Source organism: Patagioenas fasciata, chromosome 8 (genome assembly GCF_037038585.1).
Source record: "Patagioenas fasciata isolate bPatFas1 chromosome 8, bPatFas1.hap1, whole genome shotgun sequence".
Taxonomy (NCBI): domain Eukaryota; kingdom Metazoa; phylum Chordata; class Aves; order Columbiformes; family Columbidae; genus Patagioenas; species Patagioenas fasciata.
The window spans coordinates 37,110,655-37,132,325 of record NC_092527.1 but is presented as its reverse complement, the minus strand read 5'-3'; the positions used below and the strand labels follow the sequence as shown (position 1 = coordinate 37,132,325).

At 43.9% G+C, this 21,671-nt stretch overlaps 2 protein-coding genes across 4 annotated transcripts in view; one reads left to right on the top strand and one right to left on the bottom strand.

Moving 5' to 3' along the window:
• The first annotated feature begins 579 nt into the window (after positions 1-579).
• Positions 580-5,883, top strand: LOC139828575 (uncharacterized). The gene is made up of 2 exons (XM_071812197.1): positions 580-2,739; positions 4,413-5,883. Exons 1-2 carry the CDS (start codon positions 2,527-2,529, stop codon positions 4,938-4,940), a joined length of 741 nt encoding a protein of 246 aa, XP_071668298.1. The 5' UTR covers positions 580-2,526; the 3' UTR covers positions 4,941-5,883.
• Positions 5,884-8,393: 2,510 nt separating this feature from the next.
• GRK5 (G protein-coupled receptor kinase 5) overlaps positions 8,394-21,671 on the bottom strand; it is a 167,468-nt gene continuing 154,190 nt past the window's right edge. For 2 of the 3 annotated variants that reach the window (XM_071812195.1, XM_071812196.1), the window contains 4 exons: positions 20,147-20,284; positions 17,626-17,763; positions 16,715-16,846; positions 8,394-15,893 (listed from right to left, as the gene is read on the bottom strand). In XM_071812195.1, the coding sequence (XP_071668296.1) occupies positions 15,795-15,893; positions 16,715-16,846; positions 17,626-17,763; positions 20,147-20,284 (507 nt within the window). In that variant the 3' untranslated portion in view covers positions 8,394-15,794. The other variant, XM_065842993.2, reaches the window with a different exon arrangement.

The following is a 21,671-nucleotide window of genomic DNA, read 5'->3' as shown; positions in this document are numbered from 1 at the left end:
TCACTTTAACCAGGAAAACGCTTTCAGGGGAGAAGAGGGAATGAATTTTGCTAATGAGAGGTTTTCAGGCTGCAAGGTTATATGGAAAGAGGGAACTCTTCACTGTGTTGACAATAAGGGTACGTTGGCAGGTCCCCTGCGAAGCCCCTGCACTCACAATAGGTTCTGTCCCCTAAAGAGTCAACGGCAGTGATTTTGCACAGCTCTTATTTCTCTGAATCGGATGACAACTGTGGGCAGCACCGTGCATACCTTGGTGTGTGACACAATGAAAGCTCTCCGTCACCAGTGAAATTAGTTGGACTCCTGCTGCTGCTGCGTTTTCTTTCTCCCTCTTCTCGTGGCGGTGTGTAAGGCACATTCTGCCACCCCTGCTTGTCTCTGCGTGGCTGGAGCAGCTCAGACCTGGATGGAGTGACCTGGCCTAAAGAGTTACAGACAGGACCCATGTCCTGCCTGTCCACAGTTACTTGTTGGTCCAGGTTTGCATGGAACACATCTCCAGGACAACTTTGGCTCAGACAATATCTGAAAGATTTGTGAAGGAGGAGTAGTAAATAAATAAATAAATACATACATACATACATACAGGTTTATTTTTTTCTGCTAAATCAAGCCAGGAGGGACTTCTAGAGGGATATTTGGTGCCAATAAGTCTTGCTAATGCTTTGCTAAGTTTTCTTAGGTACTACTAAGCAAGGTCACGTTGTACTTCTGTATTAAGGTACCATTACGTGTAAAACAACAATGCAACTAATCAGGGCTGCATCAGGGATGACTCACAGTTCTACTACTTTGTGAGCATCGTGACATCTCTACATGCAAATTGTTGCCATCAGCCTTGTATTTGAATATGTGTGGGGCTCATACAGAGCTGTGGACACAGACTCTGACCCAGGGTGGGTGTAGCTGAAATGGTCGCTCATCCCGAGAGCTTTGCTGTCTGCTTGAGGATTGCATTACCCTCAAATGAAAAAACGCCAGAGCCGGTAAAAAGCGGCATTGCATTTGGGTAGCAAAGAACTGGGTGTCACCGTTTACGTGAGTTCTTTGCTTCTGCCTGACCCGCTTTTGTGCAGCGGCCCTGAGCCCGCCAGCTGCCACGTGCCCGAGGTGCACAGCACTAACCCCGAGCCAGCTGATGGTCGCGTGGATCAGCTCCAAAGCTCTTTACAGCGCACGCTCAGTTCTCTGAATACGCGAGTGCGAATACCTATGGACACCCTGGATGGATATGGATTTCTAGCTCATCCATAAAAGTTTGCACACGCATATTCAGCTCGTGCAAATATTTAAGGATCCCTTGGACAAGCTAGAAGCCCTGGAGGTTGAGGGGCATGTAAACCCCTCTAGCTACCTTCCACGAGCAGCGGTGAGCACAGTAATTACCCCATAGCATGTGATGGAGGAGGGTGGTTCGTCCCTCACGACCGATGCTCTGCATGCAGACTGGCGGTGGTGGGGCAGAGGGTGGAGATGCTGCCATCTCAACAGTGGAGGACATCCACTGGTGCTGGGGACAGCAAGGAGCCCATGCTGCCAAAGTTTATGACATACCAGCTATTGTAACTACATACACTTATCTGTTGTGAGCAGATGATACCACTAATGTATTTTAAAATCAAAACCATGGAGCTGTTTCCCTCACTGCCCTTCATCCACGGTATTTAGATTGTAAGCTGTTCAGGGCAGTTGTTCCTTACTGTGAACATTTTTGCAGCTTTGGCTGAGAAGAATCTTGCTCTTAACAGTGTCCCTTCCCAAACCTGTGCTGGTGCTGGGCTGTTTGAAGGCAGCGCATCCCTCTCCAGATACAACCAGCAGAGCAGGTGGGGTGTCCTCTGCTCTCCAGGCCCATAGCCCATCCCCAGCCACACCAAGGAAGCCTGGTGGCTTGGGCTTGTTTGGAAATGATTTTCCATTGCAGCTGTCTGCACTGTCTTTCTTGACTTGTCGGTTAATTGTGTTGACTTACTCACCGTTTGCCTCGCTGGGCAGAATCACAGAATCACAGAATGTTAGGGGTTGGAATGGACCCGAAAGGTCATCTAGCCCGCAACGTTTTGGTGCTGGGGATCTCTGTTCAGCGATCGGGTCCAGTGTGAGCCCGGTGACAACTCCTGCACCAGGCCTGATGATCTCCTCTAATTGCTGCCGCGTCAGCAGTGTCATGAGGCTGTCTGAGATGACGCGATGAGACTTGGTAATCCCTGCAAAATCCCCCCTCACCTGAACCCTTTGCGTTCATGGCTCGGATTTACCGACCTCCTGTGAAGAGCTCTCAGGGGATAAAAGCGGCATTAAGGGCTTGAGGGTTTCAGAACTCAGCGAAGGCATCACCTGCTGATGATCTCCAGGAATCCAGTTTAGCGAGAGCCGTCCTGCTCAGAGGTGTTAGACTGTTGTGCCCGCTGGCACTCAGCATCACAGATCAGCAAGGGACTCACAAGACGATGCATTAGAGGAAAACTAGAAGAATTATTGCAGAATACACATTGCTTCCAAACCCTCCTGCACCGCGCTGAAATGGAGGGACCTGCCTCGGTGATATGCCTGAGAACTTGCTGTATAAAAGACGCTGGACCGCTCCGTTTCGCCGAAAACCCACCCGAGATGCATCCCCACCTCCCCAGGAGCTGCAGTGGCGCTCGCAGGGCAATGAGACAAAGGCGCTCAAACAGCGTCAGCATGTGCACCTTGCCCATCATCCCAGAGTATCCAGGCTTCCAGGACATTAAGGTGTGTATGAAAAACCTCTCTTTGCAATATAGGATAACTACTACGTATTATTTTGCTAGAATAATCCCCCCATTTCCTGCTAAGTTGGTATTTTATATGATAGGAAGTCTTGGGCTGTGTTTTGGTATAGAAAAACTCAACTTGAAAGACATTTATTCTGCTGCATTATTAAGTTAGTTATTAAATTTTAAGTTGATTATTAATTTTTGAACATTTTTTAAAATGTGGAGGTAGGAAGGAGAGACTACTTGTTAGTCAAGTTTTAGCGTTCTTCAATTACCTAACATACTCCAGAAGTACAAGCACTCTAGGCAGGGTCATTAGATTTGCTGGGTCTCTTCCAGAATGAAGTGTGATGGAATAGTGAGAGATCAAAATCTTGATTACTCTTCGGTTTACATGGCATGTCCAACCCGCTGTTTCTCCTTTGCGCTCAATGTTTTTCATTCATTACTAGTAGGCAACATGCCAAAAAGCTGATGATGAAGTGCCCTGCTGAGAGATTGCTGGGCTCTGAAACCAGATTTGTGGCTGGGCCCTTAGACTTAATTAGCAATTGTCAAAAACTGCATGAACGATGGCTTTTTTTAATACCAAAGGCATTGTCAGGCATAATAAACAATTGCAAAATGTTCTGTGATCCTGCTGTGGCTGTCGTCTGCATACAGTATAGTCCTTTTATTGATTTGGAGCATTAATATAATATAAACCAGTTCTTGTTTCAAGTCGAGCTGCTAAGGTTTTTCAGAGAAAAAGCCACAGTCCAGTGTAACTTAGTGCACAGAAACCTCCTGTTGCTCCTGGTGAGCTGGGACAGGCCGGGGTGTCTTGAAATACTGGTGAGAAAGGTGGAAACGGCCGAGCAGTAACTTCCAAACCCCACGGGGCATTTAACCGTGGACATCGGAAGGCAATATTTTGCATGGTGTATTTCTAGCAACGTTTTCTCTCGCAGCCAATAAAAGGGCTTGCAGCATGGAAATCAACCTAAAGACACCCGCTGATGTCAGTGGGGGCTGGATCAGGCCTTTCTTCGCCTGTTAAGTAACTCAAGTATCAATTTGGCTGGTTAGCAAGGAGATGGGCATCCTATGATGGGAAAGGAGGAGAAGACTCCATGGGCATCTATGATATGCTGTGGGGTAATAATAATAAACTTCGTAGTTTTAAGATGTAGAAATACATTGCAATTCTTTTAATAATGGGCTGCAGAGCAGAGTCAGCTGGGAGTAAGGAAAGGGGAAAAGAAGAAAAATTCTCTTACAAGTGGGATCTGGTTTTACTGTGGGGAACAGCAGGTACAGGCCAGTGAGATTTGAAAAGAATAAACCTGATGTTGTGCTAATACAGACAGGGGGGAGGTTCTTTCAGAATATTGGATTTTTTAGGGAGGCTACACAACATTGTGGCAGAACATCAGTCGGTGGGAGGCGAAAGCGTTCAGCATTAACCTCGGCCCAAAGGACTGCTGTTCCAGAGACAGATTAGTACCAGACCGCTGGGTCTTCAGGGAATTTGGGTTAAGAACCTAAAATTTTCACTAACAGCCATTTACAGTATGGAACCATATATTTCAGGTCCTTTTGTTACATAAACCAGCATATTTTAATTCAGATTCTCTTCTCCCTTCTGCCCCCAACCCTGCCTCTCCCTCCCTGGCTCTCTTTTAATAGCTATCAAGAAATTATTTGGAAACTCCAGCCTTCAACCGACTTTTCCAGGATTTGGAAAGAGGCAAGAGCTCCTCATCACGGCCGAATAATTTTCCTAACAGAGCTTCATTAGTCCATTGCCTGGGGAGCTCTTCAAGAGGCCACTTGAAAGGCCACCCCGCAACCAGCAGCGGCTTCCACGACAAACCACTGCAGGAGTATTTCAACGAGAGGCTGATGGAGCTCCGGAACTACGAAAGTAAGAGGTCTAACAGGAAGACGAAAGTGTTCGCTGATAAGAACCAGAACCCCTTCCTCAGCCGCCGAGGATCCCGGCGCAGGAGCAGCTGCGGCGCCGTGGTGATGGTCGGGCACGGCAAGGATGGTGAAGAGTCCTGCGGCTCCACCAGTCAAGACAACCAAAGAACGATGGAGCAGAACCATCAAGAGGAAACTCAGAATGTGCTGGACCTCTACAAGGGTGACTTCTTGGACATTTTGACAATGCACATCGCCGCTCCCCTAGAGGCATTTGTGCAAAATAAATGATACTGGAGCTGGTTGCAGCTTTTCGTGCAGTCCTGAAAGCCAGGAAGAATCGTTCCTGTTCGGCACCGTTCTGGCTTTGGTCGTTCATGTGTGTCAGCCCACGCTGACACAGAAATGTGCTTGTTCGTGGGAGAAAATATTCTCTCATTCCGTGTTCTTGATTAGCATTGCATGTCTTTGTTTTCAATTATTTTCCGTGAAGAATCAGTGTAACTGAGATGTAGTTGCGACTTGTTATATAGAGAGAGCGATGTTCTAAATACATCCGCCTATGACTTGAATCCTAAAGTTGCCTTAAAAAAAGGTGATTACTGCCAGGGGAGCACCTTGTTTTCCTAATGTGCAGCTTGTATCAGCTAATCTGAAGACAGACTGTTGTGTTCTGCCTAGTTACTCCGCTTGTTTTAAGCCTCTTGGTTTTTATCATGTTGCTTTGGCCCGGCTCATTTACAATGATGTTTTGCACAGATGCACATAGTTAATGAGAAATGACTGATTTTCACTCATTGCCACATATAATCACCAGGTGGATCACTTTAAGCGTTTGATGCATGAGGAAGCAAACAGAGCTGTAAGTTTTACTTTTAAATATGATCAGCCATTATGCTTTCATTTGCAAACTCAAAAATCTTTCACTTATAAAGAATCACTAGGGCAAAGAGGAAAAAGTGATAGATTTAAGTGAGAATGATGGAATTAAGTTTGAAAGAAGGCTCCTTCTCTCTTTCCTACTGTAAATACGACAACATAGAAATTCCTAATGTAATCTGAACTTCACATTGTTTATTGTATTTTAGTGTTTATCGCGGTCATCTAAGTATACCATGTCAGCTGCAGCTGAATCCTTTTATTATGTGAATGTCAATGTGTAATTCCGCAGCACACTGACTGAATGGCAGACCCAAAGCAGGGCAGTCATTTTAAGCTTCCAGAAAGAGCTGTGACCGCCTGTGGTATCATTGGCAATAAATTCCTCATTAGAGCGCTGGTTTGAGTTGATGTTTCTCTCTAAGCCGTGGCCCTGGTGAGACCTCATCCCTTCCAGTCCTGGCTTCTCTCTATCACTTTTACCTCCCTGCTCCTCCTGTTTCTCCAGCCCTGGTGAAACTGGCCCCAGGTGTGTCTGGTCCCTTCTGCAGTTCATACTTTCCCTCTCCGCAATACTCACCTGTTTACAGGAATATTTCTTGTACTGCACTCAGCTCTCGGGCATCATATTTTAACTTTGAGAGTGTGTGAGTGAATGCGGAGAGGAAAGGGCAGCTTAAGGAATCTCTCACATCAGGAAACAACTACGAGTTTCCCCCCAGAAAGGGAAGAGAAACAGATAAGACTCATTCCACATCCCTTTCCCCATCCGGGATCCATAGCATCTAAGGGAATTGGGATGGAATACTGAGAGCTCTCAGTCCTTTGTGTGTGTGGGAAAGCATTATATACTTAGGCTAAACGAATTTTAGAGCATTCAGGGTTGCCTTACTGCTGCAAATGGAGGGGAGCAGCCAATTAGGTGAGATTTTCCCTGAAGGAAAATATTTTTTTAGATTTAAATAAAAGTCTGAAACACATAATGTATTAGCAGATGCCATAGAGGGGATGCATCTGGTTTCCATTGTAAAGCTGCCAGAGGTTAGTTTCTCCTCTAGGAGTGAATGCATAATAATAACATACTATTATGTGAGGGCATAATAATAACAGTGCATAAGGACAAGGGAACAATATTAATGGAACACAGGCAACCATAATTCTTTCTTTCCTTAAGCATGTGGCTTTGCACCCTTGAATATGTGCTTTTGAAGTTTAGTTTCGTGAGTCACTTCCTACCCACAGGCTTTTGAAAAAGGCAAATGGCTGGTGTTTCATCATTATCACACTGCAACGAGCCCAGATCGGCAGGTCGGAGCGTCTGAGCCGCTCTGCAGGGCTCTGCCACGGGACCAATGCGGGGCACGGAGCCTTGTGCTGTTAGGGTGCTACCGACGTTTGCTGACAGCACAGGAACAAACCTTCTTTTAATTAAGAAAAAAATTGGCAGTGATAAACTGTAATTATATATATAAATAAAAAGAAAATCGGGTAAAATTTACCCAAGCGCCTGTAAATGGGCTATTGATGCTGCTCAGCCTCTGCAGCAGAGTTACTTTCCTCCGCTCAGGACAAGTCAAAGCATCAATTTTTAATAGGCCCTAGTTTAATTTTGTTTTTTTTTTTTTTTTACTTCTACCGTATGCAAAATACGAAATAGAATTACAAAACCCAACAGATCACACTCTGCCTCGGCAGAAACTTGTATTGTCTCCTCCCTCAGAAGCGCCCCCATAGACCTGAAGTTGCGCAGTCAGGCCCATTTATGGTATATTTCAGCTGTAAAGCACCCTAAGGGATTAAAAAAGTTGCCATGTTTTTTTAATTGGATTTCCTTCAAAACAGTGTAATAACGGTCCTCTGAGAGGCTGCATGTCTCATGCCAGAGATACTGGAAAAGTCTAAGGAAGATTATATCTCCCAAGAGGGAATATAGATGTTGCTGTACAGAGAGGACATCGAGTTACAGAGAGAACAAAACCACCAAGAACTGTTAGAGAAGGAATAACATTTCATCTCACATCCTCTCAGATTGTGAAAATCTTGTGAAAAATGGCTTGGGTTTGTTTGGAAAGTGATAATACGTATGGCCTGAATTTATTCAGTCTATTACCTTAGGTTTTTAGCTGTTGGACGTAGCAGATAATCTGTTTTTGCAATGTTCTTTCATGAAACTTGATGCAAACACTGTTTGCCATTAGCAGTCTCATAAAAATGTTCTTTATGCCTCTTTGAGAAATTCTTCTTTCTCCTCTCAAAGAAAAAGCACCGCACCACATTCATCCTGCTGATTTTGCTACTCTTTATGTTTTAGATCTTTCCGGACAGAATACTGAAGAACACACTTGGTTAGTTCTCATTTTCCTTCTCTCTGCCTATTTGTAGCTCAGGCAAAGTCCTCTGTAGGGCCTCATAGACCAGACAGTGCTCAATTTAAAAAACAATAGCTTGTGTGTTCTGCAGCCTTCATCTCTACCAGTGACATTGCCATCCTTCCATTGGACTTGTAGTTAAGATGACGAGGAGCTGTGCTGGTTGCGGGGTTGCAGTGCAGAGGGGCTGGGGGTGTGAGGGTGGAAGGCAGAGGAAGGATACCCGGGGGAATCCCCACACAACCTGCTCTGGGGTGACAATCTGAACCTCCACCAAGTGACACACAACCTCAGTTTGGTTTTCAGTTCCCTGAGTCCCTGTGAACATGTGGGGGGACAGAAAATAGGAAAGGTGGTAATATTGAAACATACGAAGCTACAAAGGCATCTAGCAAGGTACGGGCTGCATCCCGCGCTCACCGCAATCATCTTCAAGATCCCAAGGACTTGAGGATGCCCAGTTTGATTACACATCTCATTAAAACAAAACATACAGTTTTCGTATATTTAAATTAAGGAATTTATTAAAAAAGAAAGCCAAAAAACCAATCAAAACAGTGGTTTGATCTAGATACAGCAGCACTGTGACATTACTAGGACATTATGTACGAAGAATCCAAGCAGCCATAGAACACAGAAGCCTTTATCTTCAGTAACAATCTCAAAATGAAACTAGCTTCATCAAACAATGTTAAAGATCTCCCTGGAAAGAGAAACAAAAGAAAACAGACCCTCCCACCCCTAACCCTTTGGATACTAGAATGAGTTTTGTTTTGTACAATACCAACAGCCACTAGCTCTTCTAATTGAGAACACTTGCTTTAATTTATTACAAAAATGATCTGTTGACTCAGTTATGAAAGACGACTTTTAACGTTGCTTTAGAAGTGTCTGCTCCTCTTATAGACTACAGTATCAGAAGTGCTTAAAAACATTTAATCTTGGATATGCTCTTGAAACTCAGTCAGAAGGATATTCTGTGTGTGTCTATATACCAAATATGATTTTTGTTTGTTAAAGCAGGTGAAAAGACTAACCCTAATATGAAACCGCAATTTTACAATTTAATTATTAGTCAGATAAGGGCAACCACATGATAGTTCATGAAATCTTTAGGTCTATCTACATTGCTTAGAAACACAAAATAAAGTTTTTACAACTTTCACCTTCAAAAGGCTAAAATGTTAAGTCTTTCAGAAGAGTGTCCAGTGTTTAAAAGGAATGCAATTAAGGGAGACCGCATTCAATACGCATGAAACGTAACTTGTTTGAGCTCGCTAATAAACACATCTAACAGCTGCGTGTGGGGCGATGAGAAAGGAAAACGCATTTGTCATCCAGCCACTACCTGAAATGCTGCTTCTCTGGGAGCGAATCTTCTCTACAGGGCCGCTGATTCTCCACAAAACCCGGAGCTCCCCTTGGAGCCCATCGGTGCCAGGTACGTGGTCGCCTCTCTTCTTTCCACAGCTGGGCCAACGTTTCCATGGTTGACCCAACATTTCCATGGTTGACCCAACGTCTCCATGGTTGACCCAATGTCTCCGTGGTTGACCCAACGTTTGCCACGCTCACATCTCTGTGACTTCACGCAGCATCTCTTAATTGGTACCTAGGATTTCGTCTGCAGGCTTGGCCAAAAGAGTGGAACCAATGAATGTTATTTTGTTCCCTTCCTCGTAACTATTTCTTTCCAATGTAAAACAAGAGGAACGGTTTGTGTGAACGCTGCAGTTACTAGCTGGCTCTTAAATAAGAAATGAATAGTTTAACATTTGCACTGTCCTCTTATCTTCTTTTGGAGATGTCTTAACAGAAGTGCAGTACATTCTGTTTCAATATCTCCAAGGAAGTAAGACAAACCAATGGTAAAAAAGAACCCCAATGTACACAAGTCATCTCCCCAGTCATGTAAATAAGAGCAGCTATATTAAGCCTATTTCGATTAAATAATAATACAAAGAGTTGATATTGATCTCTTTTATGCACAGACTCTGAAGTGTTTTCTATTGATACGCAGAAAACAGCCCTCCATGTTTAAGAATGGGAAAACAAAATTGCACAGGGCAGCAAAGAAAAACACGGGCAGAACAGGAATTCAAACCACCGCTTCTGGCTCCAGGACGTAAAGCGAGGAGAATACACCCGCGCCAGCAGTGAAATTCATTTCAGTGAATAGGCAGCAATCCATTTAAAATTGTTTCTTTCACAAAGCCCATTTGTCAGTACACGGGCTTAGCTGATCCAACTGCAGCAGCTTGTATTTGTATTATCACAGGGACCTTTTGGGGGAGGTGAGTGTACAACACTGTTGGCTTTCACCTTCTTTGGTCGCTTCCCTAAAGGAAATAATTTGCAAAATTCTCTGAACTAATTTCTTTCTCTTTTCTTTTTTAAGTTATTACCAGCCAGCACTGCATAAACAATATCATTTAATATAAGAAGAGATTGTGTCCTGCCCAGCACACAGAAGTGAAGAATTGTTTTAAACTTATGCAGTCGTTCTCTCAGTTTTAGCAGGAGGGTGTTAGTCATTATTATTCTTACTCTAAATAACAGGTAGTATTTAAATTGCAGGTCATATTTGTGAAAGGCTTGCCATAGACAGCTCTGGAACCCTCTGGAGACACTGAACAGACAGATCCTCACAAACTTCACTGCCAAATGTACCTCCCCACAGCCCAAGAGAGGTGAGAAGCACCCTCGGGCAGGAGAGCCTTGAAGTCTCTGGGTCCCACTCCATTCATCACTGGACTTCTTTGGTGCAAGGACAGACATAAAAGGTGGTGCTTCCATGAAATTGGCACCTGTTTCTGAAGCATTATCAGTTTTAGTCTGGGCTGCTAGAGCTCCTACAGGCTACTTTGTGCTCATGCTACGCACATGAAGATGCCCTACATCCCAAAGGGCAGAATAACCCAAGGACGTGCTTTCAAAGTGAAGTCCAGTCTTTTCAAAGCCTGTACAGGAAATGGCTAGACATGTCTGATGGGTGATCTCATCTGCACTGAGATATTTAACAAGTGAGCACTACAAATCTGAAGTGAAAAAAAAGAACCACAGCTGTGAAGCAGAGGTTGAAACACCCGTATCTTGTCCACAATGAAGTTGGTTTCTGCAGCCACCTATTCCATGGATGTCCATAAGGAGAAGCAGCTGTGCTGTAAGGGTGTGCATTTATTGCTCTTCTAGAAAAGTCCCTGTGTGATGGCTCTTTGTGCAGGCCAAGTGGGTCCCTACTTGCCTCGTCAAACTGCTACACCCGACCCTCATAGGGACATTATCTTTGAGCCACGGCCCAGACCCTGTGCTTAATATGACCTCGTGTGTACCATTTCAAGGTTACTCAAAAAGCTGTGAGCAATACGCTGAGCCAAGTAAGAATGTGTGATAACAAGCGCCATTGGACACTTGCTGAAGATGACACACACATTGTGGCAGTTTTCACACCGTCCTCCAGAGCTCACGGCTCGTCTGTCTTCCTCGTCCTGCCCGTGGGTTTGTCAGTATCACAGATTGGTTTCCTGGTTTGCTTTTTAGCTGAGGCATCTCTAAAAGATCGACAGCAACCGGAATTGGAATGTGAGGCTGCAACAGACAAAGCAAGGAATTCCAGCTGGATCCTGAGGTCTGGCTGAACCACATCAAGAACCAGCGTCTTTGAATCAGCCACTTTACTGGGTCAGCCCGGTCGCATTCCCCGCTGCTGACAGCACTCTTAGCCATTGCTTCTGCAGCAGGGGGTGACCACAAACTGAGATGGTATCAAACTGTTCTTACAGATACCTGGTATTGTCTCTGAACTGCCAGTTACCAGCATCCCTAATCAGTAGGGCCAGACTAATGCTGCAATATTGAATTCTGTATCTCCCTAATGCTCAGTTTGATCTCCATTACCTGTTCGGTTTGATTATCTTCACACCTTTCCAAGCTTCACAAGCAGGTTTTTGCTCAGAAAAAAACATCTGAGTCATGGCCATCCTAGGAAAAAAAAAAATCTCTTTTTTTAGATAATCCAAGTCAAGAGTGCATTATTCGTTATTTTTCCCTTCATCGCACCTTTGTTTAAAAAAGCCTCTAAGGAGAAAAAAATGCTACAAGACTTAAGTGAACCTTGAGACACGGTAGAAAATGAATAACAAACATCTGGGTCATAAAAGCCTGTAAACTAATTAGTGTTAATCAGACTACTAAGTAAAGATTCAAAAAATAACAACCATGCTTGCATAATTCAGGATCAGATTGCAAAAGGTTTCAGATTCTTAAAAAGAGCTAAATTTGCTCATCTGTCTATTTAAAACAAGCAACCAGACCTGAACTTACACGTTTTTTTGAAAGAATTTGTATTGTAACTGGAAAGGAGACACAGAAAACTAATCAGTCTGGAAAACCATTAACTAATTACTCCTTTCTGTTCCTTTTTATGTGCAAACCCACCTCGGAAACTATTCACTTTGAATCAAAGCACTAAAAATCCCACTGCAAATGCTCTCCCAAGATTTTAGGTGAACCCTGACTAGAAGATTCCTAGGACTGCTCATCATCGCTACTGATGTATGATACAGATTGAGTCTTTCAGGGCTTGGACACTGAAAGAGTGCCGCAATTCTGCTGCCCCAGCATCGTAATACTGTTTAAAGTCTGACAGACAGGATAGCAACACCTCAACTGGGTTTTGGTTTCTGTCTCTCCCCTTACTCACTCAATACTCCCAAGGGTGTGGGATCCAGAGGGACTTCATCCCAGGCTTGAAGTGCATCTAAGCATCCTTCCTCCACACCATCCTGAGGATGCGGGATATCTAACCCCAGCATATCGTCCTCCAAGTGTCCAGACACACTGAACACAGCTCTCGTCATTCGAGGACTTCACCCTGTCCCTGTGTCTCTGCTGCTAAAGTCCTAAAGGTGCTGAGTAAGGAACCGTCCCAGCTGAAAGGAGAGCAGCAGAAGGCACAACTGCTGTCAATCACTCACTGATGTCACAGCAGAAAGTCACCCACCACTAGTTAAGGCTTATAGCATCTAAGACATATAAGGCCATCTACAATATATTTGCAATTTGTTCACCAGCTTTCAGGAATGGGTTTGTGGTTATTAGGGTTTTATCTCCCAAGTGGGAGAGGGTAAAGAAAGAAAATTCAGTCTTTGTGTGCCAAACTGGTAACACGTAGGAGATGAAGCCCTTGGGCTCATAGCTGCAGTTTTATCAGTTTTATCAGAATTACACAATGAAATATTAACAACTAAGCCTTCCTCCAACCATCTTTTTTCCTTCCTCATGGTGGCAGGTAGATATTATCAGCCATGCTTTTCTGATGGGGAATATACTTGTCTGTTGCTGCAAAGTAAGATAATAGCAGTAGTGGAAAAGAAAAAGAGCTTAGTCTTTCCCTCTAGCCCCCATCCAGCATCCTGTCCCCCAGCATCTGTGCATGGGGTGAAACCAGCTGGGGGTGCACTAGCCTATTGTACCCCATACCATTGAAAAGGGATGTCTTAGAGTGACAGAAACAGATCAGATCACCTACATTTATTGAAATCAAGTGAAATCCCATAAGGAAAAAATCTCCCAGAGCAAGTATGTCTTCCTGCAGAGTGTGCTCAACTGACCGATCAGATTCCTGTTGCCATAAGTAGTTTTACATCAGGCCATGAGAACAGAACTGGAGGTAACAGCCCTACCCGTGCATAGTGACTTCCACCTCTACAATATTTCATTCCTCTCCTTTCAGGGAACTGAAACCATTATAGATTTAGTTTATAGCTTATACACAGAGAGAAAATTACTCAAAATTCTCATCTATTACCATCTCTCTAAAAATCTTGCATCTTCCATAAGATCTGCAATGCCATCATCCAAGATGGGAGAGTGGCTGAAGCTCTCCCCGAGCACCAACAAGACAGGGAAAATGAATCTGTGGGTCACACTGATCTGAAGGAGAAAAAGAACAACTTCTTGGTGACATTATGGCACACTTACACAGCTTCACTGCATATTTACTAGCAATTAGGAAAACTGGAGGCTTCTGAAATGATGTGGCATTGCATCTTAACATACTTTACTCTTGATAAAGGTGCCCAAGCCGCATCTCCCTTTCTTGACTTTTCTCTGTCAGACGCTTTATGCAAATCCTGGCCCTGTTCTGCCTCTCTCCTTCATGGTCTCAAGCTGTTTTAGTACGTAATTCCTGTGACTTCCTCGCTCAAAGCTTTGTCACTGATAACCTCCATCTTCTTCCCTTCTGCATTGGCCAAATAGAACATATAGATGATAGTCTAAAGAATTTTGGCTATGAAAACTTCCACTGCAACATTGCTTCCTTGTACCCTGGGATAACTGCACTACCAGCTAACAGGCTTTTAGACACACCGGGCTGACCTTCAGCTGGCCATGATGACACAAAGGTGTAAAACCATGAGCCTGCTCTAGTCAACATTGCAAGGGCATGGAGAACCAACCTAAACACACTGGGCTACAGAGGTCCTGCCCGCGTGTGGGGGGACAAAGGTTTTCCAATTCCCATTGAAGGGAAGTAACCATATTTTTCTATTTGGTGTTCCTAGTATCAGTGGGAACAATCTTTCCATCAATGCTTAAAGGATCCTGGACAAAGAATGATGGAACCAAAGGTGGGACGTATTATTTCATAACCAAAGTTTTATTCAATTAAGCTGAAGATCTAATTGTGGAGATGAGTCACGGCATGTTTGGCGTGACACATGGAAGGACTCACAGACACAACCTGCAGGTTCTGCTGCTGCTCAGAAGGAGCTCAGATCCTACTCCAAACCTCCACAGCTCAGCTCCAGAAAGCTGTTCTGCATCCCATGGTCAGCACAAACCAGACTACTGACTTTCTCTCTCGCTACCTTGCAACTGTGGAAAGACCTTGGACTTCTGACTGCAGCAGGGAGAACAGAGAGTTTTGCCCTCATTTCAGCGGGTGCAGGTTTCATGCTCTCGAAAAACAAACTGTTGTTTGCTTTCCTGGTCACCTCTCACTCAGTTTTGTTCTTGCTGTCATTAGAAATGGCACAAAAAGTAGCAAAGGGCTTAAAATACAGTTCCCTTTCTAATCAGATTTTTTTTGATGAGCTAACGACGTAAATAAGTGCAAATCTCAGCTGTGCTGGTCCCACGACATCAGACACCTTAGGCATAGCAAGCAGCATTCTTCGATGTGTCAAAATCTTGTCTTTTAGCATTTAATGCGAGACATTATGAACTAATGAAGAAACGTATGCAGAGTTGCTGTAAACCAAATATACAAATGTAAAATAATTAAGAAGAAACTGTTCCATTAAAATGCATGTCAATAAAACCCAGTCTGATAAAGTGATTTATGAGTATTTTTCTAGATTTACTAAAAAGAATGATTTCTCTTTTGAGGCTCTGGAAGTCTTGAGTCACATTTTTTTTTCTTTTAAAAAAATGTCTTAAAACACATGGCTTTACAGCTGCTGCTTGGAAAATATACACCTCCAAAGTCTGACTTTCATTTAAATACAAATGTACAAAATGTAAACTGAGACAATAGAGAAATTTACAAAACTTTTCTTTAAAAATAATAAAGACAAAATTCAGTTCTAGTATGATGCTATTTAAATACGTGCAAGTAGTCATGTTCATTGAATTTCTATTGCAATGTTCTAAATAGAGAAATCGGATTCACACAGTCTTGAGTGCCACCTCCAAAAACAGACCTGAGTGGAAAATTCTTCTTAAAATGCGAGGCTCCACTGGAAGGAATGGATAGAAAAATCTCCATTTGGGGGAGATTTCTTTATTTTTATTTCTATTTTTTCACTCAACGGTGGAGGCTCTCTCATCCATAGAAGCTCCATAGATTATAGTGGAAGGATGCAACATGTTGTTTCACAAAACTGAGTTGGAACTAGCTGCTTCCAGTGGAGTTTGAACTTACGTGATTTGAATTTATGTGGTGATTTAAACTGGCCTTTGAATTTGGAGAACTCTTTGAATTGTTCTGATGCTGTAGAAGGAGGAAGACAACGACAATTAGATTCCCAAAACACGCCGTGCTTTCTTTTAGGCCAATATTGTTCATTTTATGATGATAATGTACTGACTGGGCTGCAAGATTTTTGTTTGAAGATCTTTGGATGTAAACTGTTCTTCACTTTCTTACCTGCATTCTCTCTAGGTCAGGAGGACCGTGGCAGTTCTTGAGGAATGCAGCAAAGAAGTCTCACTCGAGCTCCAGGAGTCAAATCAATTCACTGCAAAACGTCAGTATCTGCTAATTCTGACTAATACAGGGGAGACCTGCTAATGCTTACACAAGGTTTTAACCCTACAGAAATAGATAGGTCTAGGAATGTTATTTAGCTTTGCAAGAGGTGCCATGGTGCCTCATGAAAGCTGTATATCCCTCATGCTCTGCTCTCTCCTCTAGTGTTCTGGTTTCCTGCCATGACTACCTCACTCAACATTTGCATTTTTTTTTCTTAATAAACACATGAATTAAAGCTTTTCACAAGGAACTTATAAAAACTACATAACCACTTCAAAAGGCATTGCAACACATCACTGAAAGATAGTTTGGGTAAGAAGTTTTCAACCACTGGAAACAAAGCTGATGAAAAATGCTGGAACTTCTGGTGGTAAAAAATAAATCACAAGACATAGATGGGAAACCTGAGATAGTCAATATTAGTCAGGAAGTTACCAGGAAACTGTGACAGCAAGCCCTCTAAGACATACTATCTTTTTCCTACAAAAATATCACCAGAAAGTGGCTGTGACACTGGGCATCTATGGGAGGTTCCTTGTCTTAGTCATAAAAGATCTCACCTGTCGCTTAAATATTCTCTGTAGCAATCCTTTCTTGGGTGGCTCTGGAGGGTAACTTCTGTTTAGGTCTGGTGAAATAGTACCATTTGGTCCAAATACATTCAGTTCTTTGAAACACTCTGTTTCTATCATCTAGTGAAATAAATTAAAAAAAAAAAAAAAATCTACATTAAATATATTCCAGTAGAGCTTGGTTGTCCAAAGTCAGGTCAGGACCAGCAGCTTGAGCACTATCTCAGGAGAGTTACCAGTTGAATTCCTGCTGGTGGCTATAGAAGGCAAATAGATGTATGAAAAAGAGAGGCTGAGTCCTCTCTGCATGGTTGCACATCAGTCTTAGTAGAAGTTACCCCTTAAAGCTTTCAGCTCTTTTCTTTAGCGCTGGGGATAACACTGGGTAAAGACAGGCACACTAGCACCCCTCTGCCCAAGTGGATCTGCTGTTCGATCCAGTGTTGGATTACAAAATCCACTGTTGGATGTGTTTTGATATCAAACAGAAACAAAGACCCAGATGTTGAAACCCTGAAGCAGTTCAAGGTCCAGAGTCAAGTGCTGCAGCTGGGACCCACTGCAGGTACAAGACAATGGATGAGATCAGGATCACCGAGGAGCCTCCCATGGAAGCTCCTCAGAACTGTGGTTCAAACACCTCTGTAGAAATCCAGGAGAAGGAAGTACAGTAGGATCCTTGCCAATTTACACAAATACACAGAGCCAACAGATACAGTCACCTGAACCTGACATCTGTGGTACATTATGGATCTTGAAAGAGGCCATTTGTAACTTATGAAAGCATTAGAGTCTGGCAACTTAGCCAGAAGCTATATATTACTGGAAATATACAACTCCTCTTAAACCATCTGCGTTAGTGGTTTTCTTGGAGTAATTTTACTACGATACATCCTTACCTCATTTTGCCATGGAATAGATACCGATCCTGTGGAAAACTTGGAATAGAAATCATCATCTGTTTGGTCCAGGTTAACTCCTTTCACTGTGGAGAACTGCTCGATGTCTAACACATCCTTGCAGTACACTGCTCTGGGCTGTCTCAGCAGGAAAAACAGCAAGAGAAAAAATATTTCTGAGTCTGACCATGTGCTTTCATTCACAAGTTCAGTCAAGTGAGAATCCCTAACAACATGTGACTATCTGCATCCTGCTTCTCTAGATTTGCTCTACCGGCACATTTATCATCAAAGGCTGACTTTGCTTTGAGCATGTTAAGCTTCCCACTTTGAAGTCCTTAAATCATCAGAACAGCCACAGTGGGTTTTAGTCATCCATGTACCATATGGTTAAGAGGTGAGGGGAAAAGGCCAGAAAGAGAGAACTAAAAAATTGCTTCAGTAGACTTTTTTTTTTTTAGAGAGGGAACAACAGAAAACCAGAATGGTTATGAGTGACACACTGGAGACAGCTCTGAAAAGGAACCTCAGATAGAAGTGTCCCTCTGCTCAGATACCTCTGGAGTTGGCAGCTTAAAAGTTTAAAGGAATGTATACTAATTGCTAAAGAAAACAGAAGAGGTTTGGCATTTTTCCATTGTTTTTATTAATAGCTCAGCTGCTGGAAGCTGTCCAGAACCACCTCTATTAACTCGGCTGCGTTTCTTCAAACAAATAGTCAAATGCCTTTGCCTTTTCTAATTACTTAATCTTGGGGGATGAAAGAGACCTGACTCTTTGCAGTCACGTTGCTTTTAGCTTGTATTCCAGCAGTCGGCCGCAGAAAGCAGAAACAGTCATCCCTGGCTACCTGTCACAGTTGGTGTGGTCACCTGCACGCCTAGAGAGCTCCCATCAAGGGCACAATTACCCTTTGATGCACTGGAATGGGTGGTTGTGGGACCAGCCTGACCTGCTGAACTCAAGAATCCCACTGTCTACATGTGGTACCATGACTGCGCAGCCCCAGGGTCCCACCGTGCAGTATTTTCTCTAGATCCGAGCAGTGTGACCAAAGAAATCAAGCTGGTTGCTGACGGAAGTCCTGTTTGCTGGAGGCTGCATCCCTCCGCATTCCTGATAGCTGCAAGCCGCGACATTTTTGTGGGGAGAGATTGGTCTAGAAGAAGACGAAGAGATATGGGCTGGATTACAAGCTCTGCCATTGGCTATATAGCTTTGGGTGATTCAGCTGACTTTGGTAAAGACTTGGAAATCTATGGATGAAGTGCCAAATAAATTAAATTAGGGGCAGCTCTTGAGTTCCCAATAAATAGCCATAAAAATTTATGTGCCTCTGCTTTAGCAAATATGTCTATAAGAGGTGCCTTCTGGGCCTTACATGCTACAGTGAAGCTTTTAAAGCACTCTGGTGGATCCCAAATTTCAGCCCAGAATTTTCCAATTTTCTACATCAGAAAGAAATAGTAGCTTGTCTCCTATTTCTTCCCACTAAAGCAGGTCGTAACACCACGGGCTAATTGGCAGAAATAACTAGGCCACATAGTAAAATGTAAAGCAAAACCAGAGCAGCTAAAGTAAACTTCTGTAGTGTTCAAACCACTTTGGTTTGGTTGAGTTTGCAGCGATGTGAATGAGAGCTGCCAAGATGTTACTTTCCTTAATATGTTAAAATGGCAGTGTTTACTTAGAACCATATGGGAACTTTAAGGATAGAAGGTCTAGCCAGAAAGAGAGCCCTGCAGGAGGAAAATAATCAGATAACTCTGCGCTGGGGTAGAGACCGATACCACAAAAGAGTGGAAAAAGTTTTGTTATTGCCAACGCAACAAAGACTTGCAGCGTGTGCAGGACTGGTGTATAAACCTGAGTAAGGACTCAATGTTGGGTTCTGTGCCCCATAAACACTAACAAGTTCAAAACGCTCTCTCAGGTCCAAGTCAGCTTCTCTGCTTGAGGCGACACTTGATATCTGAACTTGGTTCAGACTCTGTAATCAATGCCTGTTTTCCTGATGATCCCACCCATTCCATAGTTCCATGGAGCTTCTGGACTTTGTGGTTCTGGTTTCACCTCAGCGTATCTATCTATATATCTGTATGCATACATGTGGCTTTCATTGCTGACTGTTCCGAGCACTACCTGGTCCTGAGCGTACTTATTCTCACACCGCTACCACAGATAAGGGAACACAAAGGTTCTCAGTCTGAAGTTTGGGAGCTGAGGCATGAACAGATCCAGTGGTGCCTCCAGTGTCACACAGGAAGACTGTGGTAAAGTGAGTGGGAATGAATCAAGCCCCAGGTCACCACTCTACGTGGAGGCCCACCCAGCCAGCATGCACGTGTCCACAGGGCAGCTCTCCTCTTTCTCCCAGCCTCCCCACTCCAGCCCTGCCACTTATCACATCTCCTAGGGCAGCTGCCCATGCAGACAGCGACAACAGCTCTAAGAGAGAGAAGTTATTTTAGAAACAAATCTCTTGAAAGAGGCCACTGGGGGTTCTTGCTATAATACTTACATCAGGGACAAAGGGAGGATCCAGCATTCCTGCTTCTAACCGCTTGAAATTCATGCTCTTGAAAAAGGGGTGCCTCTTCACCTCTGCCGTGCCTTCCCCTTGACACCCCAGCCGCTGCTTCACGTCTTTGGCGAGGAGCTGAAACATGCCAAGGGCAATGGTAAGCATGTCAGAAAAGTAAGAGCTCCACAAAGATATTTTTACCTCCTGTTGGTTTTGAATGTGCCCAGAGGGAAGTACAGAGGGGATCTGTAACTGCTGTTACTTAATGGCCAAAGTCAAGTGGATTAGGAGTGCACTGTTCTACAGCCTGGTGAAACCCTTTCAAAACGACCTGCTGTGAAGTGTTTGCAGTCAAAATAGAGATGGTTGCTTCTGCTTACTTTCAGTGAACACTTTCAAGAAGAGGTCTGGCCTATCCTAATAACATAGGTAGATACATATTCAAAAGTCCCATGTGCTTTTTCTCAGTTCTTTTTCTCGTTACTCTCAGAAGAATACTTTTCTCATGTTGCTTAGGCTGAATGATTACACTATTGGATCGTATTTCCTTCCACCAATTGCAGTATATTCCAGTACATCACATGACACATTGAACCGACCGTTTGTGCTCACAGGTTTGTCTCCTGAATTCAAGGTGACTTTTGTCTGTGGAGCCAGTATCAGTAACCATCCTCGGTTCAGCCTTGTTTGGTTTCAGAGGTCAATGCACCACCTCTACCTGCTACAGCAAGTCCTGCCTGGTTCCTGGGTGCCTGCCACAGAGCAATGGACACTAACGGAGCTCAGTAGGCTTGGTCTATGAGATAAGCAAGTCCATGGATACAGACACAGGGACTGCAGGTCCTGGAAGACCTTGTATGGATGGACTAATTGATCTGGAAGAGAACAGTTCAGCAGAAGAGCAATTCTGCCACAGACTAGTTGGGGGATGAGGAGACTGAACATGTAGCCATACCTTCACCAAAATGCATCTTCTTTTTAATCATATGTGTAGTATCAAGTAGGCTAAATCAACATCTTAAGAGATCGCATCTAAACAGTTGAAGAGAGGCAGAGCCTGGCATGCAAATGGCTGGTGCAAAAAGACCATCACTTGGGACAGGAACCTTTCTAAATGTACCACTGACTTCAGACAATAGGCTCACAAATTTGTTTCCTTTTTTTTCCTTCCATGCATCTTTGAGGAACCCTGCATAACGCTCTCTTAGATAGAGAAGGGAAAATATAACTCTGAACTCACCATAATCTGCCCAGAGATTTCAACTGCCTGTTAAAGGGATGTATAACCTATGCCTTAGTATAACAAAAAACTAAAGACGCACTAAAACCAGTCAAGGCAGCGCCGGCTGGGGAAGGGAAGGGAGAGGTGGCAGGAAGGAATCCCCGCGCGGCCCCAGCGGAGGGGAGCGCGGCTGCCGGGCGCGGCGGGGCCGCCGGGGGGCAGCAGAGGAAAGAGCAGCGACCCGGGCAGCGCGGCGCGGCCGGGCGGGCGGGCTGCGGGACGGCGCGGAGCGGCGGCGGG